The following is a 13,192-nucleotide window of genomic DNA, read 5'->3' on the forward strand; positions in this document are numbered from 1 at the left end:
CCCGTGTGTGCAGTGCCAGGCACCTGGGGCTTGGGTGGTCATGTGGAGCCGAGGACTTCTCATGAAAGAAAATCCCCTAGAAGTCTCGATTTCACCTTTTTCACTTTCTCTCTCCACACAGAAAGTGCCTGCCGCTGCCAAATCTGCAGACCTCACCTGCTCAGAAGCACGGCAGGAGGAAGGCACTGTTCTTCCTTTTTCAATGGGACAAGTTCAGTGGCTGAGCTTTAAACTGCACTCGCATGTCAGTTGGAGGAGCTGGATGTGCATGTTTCAGCTGTGACCAGCAGCAGGGTGGGAGGCTGACAGAAGTTACAGTAGCACTGCAGGGAATGGCTGGGTCTTGCCCTTGGTCATGGGGAGGTCGTGTGAGAAATGGCCAGACTTCAGAGATGACTGGAGGCGAGTGCTGGGGCCTTTTGCATAATAAGGTCTTGCAAGGCCAACCTGATGTAGGTAACCATGTCAGTAACAGCATATAAGGCTGTGATGACCTCAGTAGCAGTATCAGAAATCCCAAATATGGGTAGAAAGAAGGAGGAATACCTGGAGGGGAGGGTACTACCTAAAAGCACCATACCTCTTTGATTGCCTTCAACAGTTACCAGCTCATGTTCTCCCCAAGCCCTGAAGAGCTGGAAATGTGTTTCCCCATGCCTTGAATGTGGACGCTCAGGCATTCCCTGGTAATAACCCAAATCCAGCAGCCAGGACCAGAGCAAAACACAAAAATGCTGTGCAAGCTGCATCTTCAACAAAGAATATCATGCCCACCTCTAAAAACATAGAGCCTGGAGCAGTCTACTTACTGGTTATATTCTCCTTCTTAACATCTGTAAAAAGACAAGACAAGATGTAAGGAGGGGTTGTCCAGGTTGTGATATAACTGGGTGCTTGCTTAGGAGCATGCTATGGGAAAAAGTTCCCTCCCAGAAGTGCTTAAGCGGCTTGTTTCTTTGCAATGGCACCTGAATAGCAATTTTGCCATCATTAAGACTAATTTTGTCAATGAGGTTGTTATGACCCTCTCAGTAAAGAGTCAGGCTTTATTTGCTTGAGGGATTTTTCCTGCACCGCAGTCAGACGAGACAAGCAAACAGCCAAGGCAACTGTCACAGTTCTGTCCACAGGCATTGACAGGACAGTACCCACCGTCAGCCTTTACTTTGGTTGTAAATTATGGATCGCATCCTTCTCCCCTCCCTCACCAAGAACACAGCTCTCTGGACAACCGGCAGTGTGTGCCATCTTACCGAAGAAAGGGATGCGGGTGCAGGCGTTGGGGTCCTGGTGCAGGCTGGGCAGCCTGTTGCATTCAGGAAGAGTGAGCAGCATCAGCCCTGGCTTGTAAATCCCCTTCTGAGAGTTTTCCTCCATTGAGAGCCATTCCTTAAAGCAGTAGAGATCCTTTACAGCAAGGCAATTCTCTCTACATTATTTTGCAAAAAACAGTGAAATACAGCAGTCAATGGCTTGATAACAATGGCTGCACTTAGTGGTGTGCAGGGGTTATGCAGGCTGACAAAAATCCATTCACAGGGCTACACTTCTTTAAGCCAGTCTGGCTCATAAACCATAAAGGAAACTCTGTATAAAATGTAACAGCTTCCTTTAGGAAGTCCACAAAGCTACACTTTCAATGAAGCAGGGTTATGCTCAAAACACAACACGTATCACAGTCTGTGAGGAGTTCATTCCCATCTTTTCCTATAGATTTATTGTCATCTTCTACTAATAAACATCATGTCTGGGAGTTATCTTAGCATTTTTCAGTACATTCTAAAAATCTCACCTGTCTTCTGTAAATTGTACATTGAAGTGTCATCTATTAAAGACAGGAGGTAAACTGCAATTCTTAATCTTCTTAAACTAAATATTTGCCTGTATTTTTAATCTCACAGAATCACCTATCCAATTTTCTTCTTTGCTCCACAGACACCTTTCAGTCCATCTTTTATCTGTCAGTTGTCTGCAGCAAAACCTTTACATTGCCTGGTAAAACAAGAGACCTAACTGTCTCCTAACTAATGCATTACCTCCATAACGATGGGAAACATTCACTTACAAGAAGTGCTTTGGCTGTTTAAATGCTCCTTAGATCAGAAACTGTTTGTGAAGAGGCCAAGGCAGAAATATCTGCACTGGAAATAAAAAAAAAAAAAAAAAAAAAAAAAAAAGGAACTCTACCATAGTAGAAAGATTGAGGGTTTGTTGCATTAGTCAATTTATTAGTGATTTGCTTATTTATATACTCATTCTTGAAAGCCTGAGTTGCAAAACCAGCTTTGAGGTCATGTGCAGAGATTACTTTTGCTGAGCTCAGCTGAAGTCCTTTGCAGATCCACATCCTTCCCGACCACCACACCTGCTGGCAGGTGTCAGAGAGGACACAGAAAGGTCCACAGAAAGGACACAGAAATGCTCAGACCCATGGTGAAGGTTTTAGCCAAATTCATCACGTGGTGGGCTGATGCAGTTTCTTTACTTATAGTCTGCCACGGTTTTGGCAAGAGCAGATGGCCATGAGTTTCGGTGATGATTACCAACACTGCAAGCTCTCTAAAGCACCTGAAGGACTGAGGCCTTTGGGAATTCTACCAGGGCAGCAGCTTTCTGCAACAGCAATGGATGCCCTTCAAGTCTTCAGGCTGAAGCCATCAAAGCCCAGCTGCCCCGTGCTCAATTTTAGCCAGTGCTGGTTTATTCCTTCCTCACTTCCATGAAAGCCAGAATGCAGCCAGATGGTGTAATTTATCTTTTTTATGGTAAACAACATGTGGAACAGGAATGACCTTCTGAAGTAAAGAAATATGTTTAGCTAGGGAAATGAGAAAGTCTTGCATTTGAAGCGCTGGCTGACACTTGGGAGATCTGGACTGCATTAGCTGCCTTCACTCCTGAAGCCTGAGCATCCTTAAACAAGCCCCTTATTCGGTGTGCAACTCCAAGATGCAAAAGACCATTCCTCTGCCATCCTGTGCACTCCAGCGTTAAAGGCAGGTTATCTTCACCCACAAATCCAACCCAGGAGCATGGTGAGGCAGCCAGAGGGAGGGATGGTCAGTATCCTCGAGCTGGGTTCATACCATTGTTATAACACTTAATCCTGAGCAGTGAGAGCTTGGTGAGATCATACGCAAAGATTACTTCAGATTATTATTAGAAATTTTATGTCATGTAAATGACAGATGGACAAAGAATAGTAGCAGCAGAAGAGGACAAGTGGGCCACTGGCATCTTAGAGACCACAAAGGCCTGTTTAACAGGAGGTGGGGACACACAAACCCAACCAAAGTGAGACATTTCCCAACACAAGACTGTTCCCTGCAGCCTGGTCACTTCATATCAGCAGTGGCTGAAATAGAAATTGGGAGGTTTTCTTTTGCTATCACAGAAACAGCCAGTGGTAAAAGGCAGATGTAACCAAGAATTATGAGATGAGACATCACTTTCCCTTAAAAACAGGAAAACTCTAATTTTAATCAAATTGCATCTTAATTTACATGAAGTGAAATTTTTGCCAAGTCGTTTTCTTTTGTTTCACTTCATCTTGTTTTAGCCCCTGATTATTTTTATAAAAGCTTTACTCAGTCTGTTTGTCAGTTGTTATTCTTGCTAGCTAGCTTCCAAACCAAAATGAACATAAACAATGACATGGGGAGAGAAAAAATGGTGCAGAGAATAAATAACAAGACAAAAACACATGGAAATATGTCAAGGGAAATATGTCCCTCAAAAACTGGGAGAAATCTCTGGCCTCTGAGATAGTTAAATTCTTCCTTGTGAAGTATTTCAGCTGAAAACTGGTGTAGTCTAGCCAGTTTCTGCAGAGAGGTATAAAGTTGTCAGTAAAAAGCAGATAAGATAATTGGAAAGTAACCAAGAGCATGCAAAATGTGTTCAAGAGCCCCCAGAGGTCTCAGCTGTTCAGAACTACGTATTAGATGTCTCAGTTATCAAAAGGAGTATAGGGTTAGGGCTTTGGAGGAACTGTTGTCCAGCTGATGTGCTCTGGGAACAGGAAACAGGAAGGATGCCGTTCCAGGGCTCTTGTCATGAGGAAAGCTGAGTTTAAATCTGCATTAAAATCATGGGGAAAATCATCAAAGGGAAAAAAAACAGAACATTGACTCATGGATTTGAAGAAAGATGATGCCAGGCAAGTCCATTGAGATTTAGACATATTTGCAAATTCTGCGCCTGTTAGCTCAAGATCAAGTGCAGATTTATGCTGATTTGTACCACTGTGACTTCAGAAGTGCCCCAGAAGTGCAGGTCGAATCACCATGAGTTCTGGTCCTGCAAGGCCACTCGTGAGCAGGGGTAAATGAAGCAAGACCCAGATCTCACTGAAATGCCTCGTGGAGCACTGTGCAAAATCCTTAGCTGACAAATGTGCTGCGCATGTGTGGCTCAGATATAAATACTGTCACACATCTTGAAAAAAGGCAGAGAGATCATGTACTGAAGGGCACAATGACAAAGAGCAGAACAACAAGGTGGCAGGGAGGAGTCTGCCAGCAAAAAGCAAGCTTCAGTACTTGACTGCGTGATTGTCTGTGGATACTTGCACATACACTTCTTTCATAGGATATATGCCACTATCATGCTGGCAGAGGAATACAGAACAGCATAGGCACCAAATAGAGAACACAATGTATTGTCAAGCTTTGTACTGGGATTTTCCTCTGTGCCTTTGTTTTAGAGATATTAAAGGAGGAGCAATCAGAAAGGTCCAGGTTACAAAGACAACAAGCTGTTGATTGTCCTAAAAAGCCCCTACATAACGGGAAAAATAATTGCCAGTAGAGTACATCTGGCCCAATTCCAGCTGGCAGAGTGCTTGCCATGTCTGCAGAGAAGACTTGTATTTTACTTGAGACACTACAGTTGGGGCTGCTCTCCCGATAAACACAAATCTGAATAATCTGTTTTAAGATGAGGTTCAAGGAGGACAAGAGCAAAGTACTGCACTTAGGCAGGGATGTCAGCTGCTCAAACATAAAATGGGGAATGACTAGACAACAGTCCTCCAGGGGCTGAAAAAGGACATGAATCAGTTGTGGCTGACAGTTATGTTAGGAAAAAAGAAAGCTTCACCCTGAGAGGTCTGTGTGGGGCTGTTCTCTGCAAGGCACATCAGGCAATCATCATTTCATTATAGTTAACACTAACAGAACCTGGGTTGGAGGCTACATATATTTAGCACTTAAGGAAAGATTAGGAGCAGAAGCTTCAGAAGCTGGAAGAGCAAGAGCTATGAGCAGAGCTTGGAAAAACCTGCTTTATTCTAGTCTGAGAAGTTGGAGAAGATGTAAAATCTCTCTGCAAAGAGGAAAGGAAGAAACTCGTCTCCGTGGCCATGGTGGGAGCACAAGGAGCAATGAGGGAAGGGCTGCTCAGGAGATTGCACGGGGAGGGAGCAGTCTCTCCATCACTGGGATGTGTTGCACAAACACCTGTCAGCAGTGGATTAGCTGTAGTGGGAGATGCTTTGGACTCCTCAAGGTCCCTGCCAGCCCTGTTTCAATGCACATTTCTCTGCATATGAAAGGATACAAGAGCCAGATGGGAGGTTTGGTTTAGCAGGTACAATTACACTGGCAGTGTCTCTGGTGTAGTCTTTTTTTGTTTCATCTTTATCATGGTGGGAAGTGCTGAATGATTAGTGTATTGCCTTGGCCAGATTTGTTGCACACATTGTGACCATATTTAGTTAAAATTGCAAACAAGCAATTACTTTTGATAGTAATAATGAGTACATACTGAGCTAGTAACATTTAACTGATAGCAATATGTTAATTAATTAAATCAATTATGTCATTTACATGGATATTTCTTTTCAACACTGTCCACTAAAAGCAGATATCTGGGCCTGAAAGTCAGTCCATACCCTAACAACGAGCACAGAGAGCGAGCTGGATCAGATCTTCTTTGAGCATACAGAGGAGAGAGCAAAGGGAAAACTCATGCAAACCTGGAGGACCCATTTTCACTCAGTGCTACTGCAGGTCTGGACAGACCCTCACCAATCCCCTGCTGCCTACACATCCCCATGAAATGAAAGTGAAAAATGAGCATTTTTTTTTCATTTACCTGCACACTGGTTTTGGAGCTGGCCCAGCTCCCGAGGGATTGCACTCCTGGAAGATGTAGTTACACAGCAGAGACTCAGCGGCCGGTTGGCAGAATGAACTCACCATTTTCAGTTCAGTCCAGACAGTGTGCACAAGCAGCTCTTGGGTCTCCTCTGGGTCAGCATACAAGGAGTTGAAGAAAACAAGAGCATTCTTCGCCAAGATAGCACTACACACCTCACCTCTGTACGTGCTGCAGTAGCCTGCATCACCCTTGTACAGCTTGCTGTTGACGATAAGAGCATACACACACAGTAAGCTCACAGCCTTAAATTCCTGCAGCAGCAGGATGCCTAGGCTCTGTTTCTGAATAAAGTGGCATCTGTAAGGCTAACAGAGGCCAGAGGATAGCACAGATGTTTATAACCACTAAAAACAGTTAATACCATCCAAAAATGAAATTTCTGTGAGGAACCCCAGTGTGAGCACAGGGCCCTTCTGGTGAGCTCCAGGGCTGAGGCTCTGCCCGGCGGTTGCTAGCATTATAAGTGGGCAAAAAGACTGAGTGATCATGCGCAACCGTGACCTAGCATGGCCCCTCACCCTGCCCCCAGGCCCTAATGGGAAAATGTTTTGTTTTCCTGCTTCCCTGCAGAAGACATCAGCCCTACTGCTTGCTGCACACCTGTGATAACTCAGGATTTTTTGCTCACCTGACTAGCAACAACTTAATTTTGGATGGACTCGATGAGCAGGGGCCAGGTGAGTCCCACCCAACATGTGCCAGGAAATTCTTCACAAGATCAGACCAGCCAAGCTCCTGCCTGCCCCTCCTCAGCTCCTGCACCTCTCCTGACCATGCCTCTCTTCTGCACATGTTTAGGTGGGAGACACAGGGAGGAGGAAGGCACAAGCCTCCACAGTTTTCCTTCTGGTGCTTCCCTGCAAGATCCATCCTCTCCTCTCTTCACCACATCTCCCACTTTGCGAACTCCTGCTGCAAAGCACGGGGCCAGAGCTATGCTGGAGAAATAAAAAGCACAGCAGGGTCGGCTCCTTTATGGGTCTTTTATTTATCTTTCCCGTGTTTTTTGCATCTAGTAGGAGGTGGCTGTCATCCCTCCCTCTCTTCTTCCCCACGGCCATCAAAAGGGAGCAGCAGGGCAAGGGCACGCACAGGTCAGCCATGCTCCCAGCAGCTCCCACAGCTGCCCCACGGCAGCGAGGTCTGCGGGTGAGGATGTGCCCTCTGCGCAGGCAACCTGTGGGATGCAGTGCCCTCGGTGGTGGGGGGAAACCTGGGAAAACAGCCTCCCCTGTGTGCAGGGGATGGCCAAATCAGGGAGGTAGGAGGGCTGGGTGCAGCTGTCCCCACTGCTCATTCAGCCAGTCTAACTGGGGTCAGGGAGTTCAATTCACAACACGCCAACCATTTGGAGTAGCCAGCAGAGCTATTTGTATCTTTGCCTTTTCTTTCTTTCCCCTGTCCAAATAATCACCCATTGTCAACCCTGGGGGTTCTTGCTGTTTTTCTTTGGAAAGCTGGACGTACATGGACAAGGGATTATACAGGGTGCCCAAATTTCAGCTTGTCAGGTACTGCTCTCTGCAGATGACGCTGTCTGGCCCTGGTTTAGCTGCACTACTTTGGGTTCAATGTCAATTTTTTTTTTAATTAATATTTTTTTCCCATATGTTGCATTGGCTAAGAAATACAGCAAGGCACTGATTCCTTGAGGTAGCATCAAAACAGCAGTGATGCTGTGACACCCTGCATCACCCCAGATGCCGTGGACACACCTTCATGTGACACAGGCACCCCGCGGCATCCTGCGCCGGTCCCACAGCCCATGACATCTCCCTGGCACAGAGCAGGCTTCCCCACAGCACTGCACTGCACCTAACCCCTGCTAGAGTTGTCCTTGGCGTGGCAGGGGTCACGTTATTCACATTTTCCTAATGATGCCCGTTGTGCTTAATCTGAAAGGTGCATCCTCCCTGTGCCCCAAGAGGCAAAAGAGGGCACAGGCATGCATGGAGCTGCTGTGCTGCTGACTTCAGTGGGCTGCAGAATCAGCCTGACAAGAGCTACCAGCACTAATATTGTGTTTCCTCACTTTTTTAAAACCTGCAGGGAGACACGGACCAGGCTGCAATGGAGAAGCAGCAACAACATGTTTCTCACAATGCCTTGTCACAGAAAGGGAATTTCGTGCAACAAATGTTGAGAACAACTGCAGGACAGAAGGGCTGAGCATTTGATCACTGTTCCCATGCCTGTCACACCTACATGGGTGCAGGTGTAAGGCATAAGTCTGCCATCATCATCAGGTGGTCACTAAATTACTTACAAACTTCCTGAATCAATCTTGCAAGCCCCTGTGAGGGTGGCAAGGGCCTTCACAGGGAGCCTGTGTCAACAGAGTGGCAAAGCCATTTGCTCAGATTTTCTCAGGCTCTACTCTTTGCTTTAGCTCCCAGCCCTCCTCCCAGGCTAACCCTCTCATTTTCCTTCCAGACTGATCTGCCAGTGCAGCGTGTAGAAATATGCTAGGACTCTAAAAAGAAAAAGCCAGCCAAATTGTTCAGTACTCCAAAAAATACTAAGCAAAAGTGCATGTCTGATCACACACAAGTGGCTTTATCCATCCATAACTCTGCTTGGAATAAATATCTAAACCTCTCTTGCCCTAATCTGCTGATCACCGAACCAAAATATTGGCTGTGTTTAACTTGCAGTTAAGCTTTTGCCTGTAAATTTACAAGGTCAGTGAAGTTGTGGATGTGTAACTGTGAACAGAATTTACTCCAGAATATTCTGCCCACTACTGTATTTTAAACACCTTTACTGATGTGTGATCCATTGTTTGCTTGATACGGCAGCATCCTTATCTACCTGGTGCCAGTCTCTGTTTATACCTGTATAAAGCAGCTCAGTGTTTGCTTCAGGTGAACCTCATCTGCATGCTTGGCATCCAGAAACCTGCTCCTTTCATTTAAGCAAAATTAACCAAATCCCCTTGGTACATCGTTCTTCTCCTCCCTGGCCCAGAGAAAACACCCAGACAGCCACAGAAAGTCATTCTTACCTCCACTCTGCCGGGAGGCACCAGATCCAGGAATTGTGATGAGCCAGGAGAAAGAGGAAACAGAAAAGACATCAGTGACACTTCATTGCCCCCTCTGATATGTGAGAGTTAAGATTTCCATGCTAGGAAATTTGTCTCAGACCTGTAAGCTGTCTGAAAAGGACGCAGATAAATTCTGTCCTTATTTTGACCTTCTTGTGGGGAAGAAGAATTGGGCAACACTGGATGCCATACGAGGAGAGGGAATAAGCCACGCATGCATCCATTACTGCAGGCAGCAGCTGTAACAGGTGGGAGAAACCAGGGCTGGAGGAGCACCACAGGCACATGGCCATGCCCCCAGCTTGCAGCACCGCAGGGAGCTGGGCTGTGCTGGCATGGCGAGGAGGCACTGAGCATCAGCCAAGGACTGGGACACCTCTGCCGTGGGACCCTTGGGAGCTGGGATGAGGCCAAGGCAGCTCCTGCTCATGTCTCAGGGGCGGCTCCCCTCTTGCTGAGCACAGGCAGCCTGGAGGAGGGCAGTGCAGCTTCTCCCACCAGCCTAAAGCACCTGGCCTCCCTACTGCATTTGCAGATCTGCTTCATGGGGCAGAGCCTTGCCTGGGCTAAATAAAGAAGTGGGGATGTGAAATGTGGTACCAAGTGCTGACCCTCTTAGGGGGCAGAGCTTGCTGCTAGGTTTCAACACCCAATGTAAGAAGGGGCATGGTTATTTTCTCAGTAGAGCAGCAGTTGAGGCACAGAGAGAGGGGCAGATGCATGCTTCGTTAACAGCAGGACCAGGGCTACCACCTCATGTCTGGAGCCCTCGGTGATTCCTCTTTCTTCTAACTGAACCCCCCTGCCTGTCCCACGAGGGAAGGCACAAGCTGCCACCTTTCTCTTGGTGTGATAAATGCTGTCAGCTATCTCAGACCATTGTATTTCTCCTCTTTGGATCATCCTTTCCCCATTTGGGAGATATCTCTGGGAGCAGAGGTTACCCCAGGCACGGTGGGGTACTGCTCTGACATGAACCTCCGTGCTTTCTGGATGAAACCCCCTGAGAAGCCAAAGTGCTCACGAAAGCTATTTTCACCTTGCTGTTAGGTGATACCAACGCTGGGTCATGGCCATGACTTCCTCTGCATGGATGAACTTACCAAGTGTGCTTCTGGGACACAAAGTACAAGACAGCATCAAACATTCAGGAAATGACAGCTGTGCCAGTCTCCAAAGTGTAAGAATATATGAGGAAATAGCCTGGCGGGGGATGTACTCAAATTTAGTCCCCTGCACACTGTCAGCTCTCCAAGGCTTTCCCTTCTCCCCAGAGTACTTCATACCTCTTCCTCTCCCTCAGCAAGGAAGTTAGGACTGCGATTGCAAGGGTAAAAAATTAACAACCCCTTTGTTCCCAGCATACCTGAAACACTGATAGTTGCTGCGGCTTTTGCAGCTCCAAAAGTTTTGCTGTGTTTGTTCGTGGCGAGGCAAGTGAACAGGCCAGGTCGGGTGACGTGCACCTGCAGTCTGGAGTCAACCACTCTGTCCTTGACACTTTCCACTATAGACCCTGCAGAAACCTAAGAGAGTGAAAAGCCCAGTGCAGTGGTGTTTCCAACAAAGGCAAGCAAACAAACCAAGGAAAAATCTAAGAGACCTAGCCCCAAACATTTAAACTGGCAGAGAAAGATGTAGCAAGCAGATAGAAGTGGCAGAGAGCTAAAGCTGCTGGCGTTATTTTGGTGCTTTCATAGCAGCTGACTTCACAGACAAAAGCAAATGTTAAAGACATCTCCTATTTCACACTTCAGCAATACTTTTGCAATTAATTTTCAGTTCCAGAGGACCATAGTCTCAGTTTTGCTCATGTAATTGATCTGGCTAATTACTCCAAGAGGTCTTCTAGTAGATTGTTTGCCTATTCATGCCTTAGCAAGGAAAGGCATGAGGCAGCTTTGTAGACCCTGGGTATGCAGAGGGAGAAAAGAAAATAGTTTGGAAGTTCTTGATTCTGGATTAATGTAACCACTGCCACACCTCCAAAGCAGTCATGAGCAAAGCAAGCACTCTGCCTCCAACACTTTGGCAGATATCTGATAGATTTTCTTATCTCACACCTGGAAATATGGAGGGTGTTGCAGATGCAGTGATTTTGGCCAGCTCTTTTCCCAGGTCAGAAATTCCCAGGTAAATGAGCTTGAAGCCTGCTGATTTTGGCTAGTTGGGCTTGATTTTATCCTCAAGTCTTTTCTGCTCATATGGCATTCATTAAAGTAGGAGGACATGGTACACCAAGACTCTACCTTGCAAAGGCAGTAGGAAGGAGCAGCATTGCCTGCTCTACCCTTCGTACTGATAGGAAGCATCAAGTGTAATTCAAGCGAGATGCAGTTGTCTGTGGATCCCACCAGTGTGACCTGGCCCTAAGGACAGTGAGAGTCGTCTCCCTGGATCCATCCCAGCAAAGTACTCTACCTATGCATCTATCTGAGAGGCCAGAGAGATCAATCTGGCCTCCCTGGAAGTTAGTAGAAACGTGATTTCAATGGGATCTGTGTCTGCTCCCAAAGCTATCAAGAGTGATAACTGAAAAAGCAAGAAGGGATGTGTCAGTGTTGTATCACGTCTTCAGTAAGTAGATTAGTTTCGCTCTAAAAAGAAAATGCTGAAAATACTATATTTGTTTTGCCTCACTCAAGCTCAACTTGGAGTTGTGCTGAGGGAATGTGTATGGCAGGAAATCACTAAATAACCAGATCAACAGAGTTATTGTAAGTATTGCATCAGGGATGGGTGTTATGCTGGTCACTGTGCAAATGCAAGGACCAGGGATATTTTTTGGCCTTATGCTGTGAAGTTCAAGTGGATGGAAGCTCAGGGGACATTTTTTCACAAGTTTCTCTTTTGTTGCAGTGCTGGTCAGATTTTTTTTTTTTTAATTTTTTTTCTCCCTAGAAACCACTCAGCACTAAGACACTGCTGGGACCTTCCTGGTGGAAAGGAGGAATTTCTTTACAGGCTGCCCCTGCCTCCCAGCATCCACCCAGGAGAGGTGGCTGCTCACCCTGAGCCACTTGTGCTGATCCAGTCCTCTCTCCCTCCTTACCCCTCAGGCCTCGGGCGTATCCCATCCTGTTAGCTCCCCTCCCGGCAGCACTGGACTGTGCCTGGCAGGCATGGAGAGCCAGGATTGCCCCTCCCAGCTTGGGCCCCGGGGAGGAAAAGGGCGCTCAGGTAGCTGCAAGCAGTGCAAGTAGTACGCATGGTCACACGCACCATGGAAAATCACAGGTGAAAGTGTCAAGTAGTTGTGCCTAGGACTTCCACGCCAGCCAGCGGTTGTTTTCTCTACTGGGAACCTCAAGCCATTCCCTTGTGTTAATTGATTCCCTTCCCTTTTCAAATGCGTTCCCTAAGATTTTGTTTCCAGCAGGTCTTTTTTTAGCCTTTAAAATGCTACCTCTGCCACCACCAAAGCAGAGACCTCTTCACATCTTCATACCTGGCTCACTCATTCTTTGCGGTATGGAAAACTACAGCGTGAGGTCCATGATGCCCTGCAGTGCATAGCGGGAGGAAAAGGAATTGTGTTTCCGTTTAGGTAGGCAAGGCAGCTGCTGCACAGAGGAGTTTCCATCCTTCTCTTCAAATGCAGCTCAATAACCTCAGCAGAGTCCCACTCTTTAAACTTTAGGACAATTACAGGTTGGCATTCAGACACTGTAATGCTGGAGGCACGTTGCATCTTCAAATGACTCACCATTGCTTGCTCATGAGCCAGCCCTCAAAGGCACACACTCCAGTCCACCTGGTTCCTGGCCTGACTTTCCCAGACACAGGCTCTCGTTAAGGTCTCCTCATCATATTTAAAATGAGGCAGTCTGGAGCACCACCCTCCTGGGACTGGGCTTTGCCTTGCAGACAGGAACAGGGCAGAGCAGATCTGACCAGCCAGGCAGTGGCCTTGGGCAGGGGCTGAGCATCGTCTCACACACAGCTCTCTGCGAGACCAATGCACAGGTGGGAACTTGGCAGAGC

At 46.8% G+C, this 13,192-nt stretch overlaps 1 protein-coding gene across 1 annotated transcript in view; it reads right to left on the reverse strand.

Annotated features, from left to right (window-relative positions):
* MUSK (muscle associated receptor tyrosine kinase) overlaps positions 1-13,192 on the reverse strand; it is a gene marked incomplete at both ends in the record, with an annotated part of 54,095 nt that overhangs the window by 13,304 nt on the left and 27,599 nt on the right. Inside the window, 5 exons of the mRNA XM_082335356.1 lie at positions 810-833; positions 1,254-1,429; positions 6,097-6,363; positions 9,167-9,173; positions 10,575-10,734. Coding sequence (XP_082191482.1) covers positions 810-833; positions 1,254-1,429; positions 6,097-6,363; positions 9,167-9,173; positions 10,575-10,734 — 634 coding nt within the window. The remainder of the gene's footprint in view (positions 1-809; positions 834-1,253; positions 1,430-6,096; positions 6,364-9,166; positions 9,174-10,574; positions 10,735-13,192) is intronic.

The sequence above is a fragment of the Platalea leucorodia genome, assembly GCF_965183815.1.
Source record: "Platalea leucorodia genome assembly, chromosome: Z".
Taxonomy (NCBI): Eukaryota; Metazoa; Chordata; class Aves; order Pelecaniformes; family Threskiornithidae; genus Platalea; species Platalea leucorodia.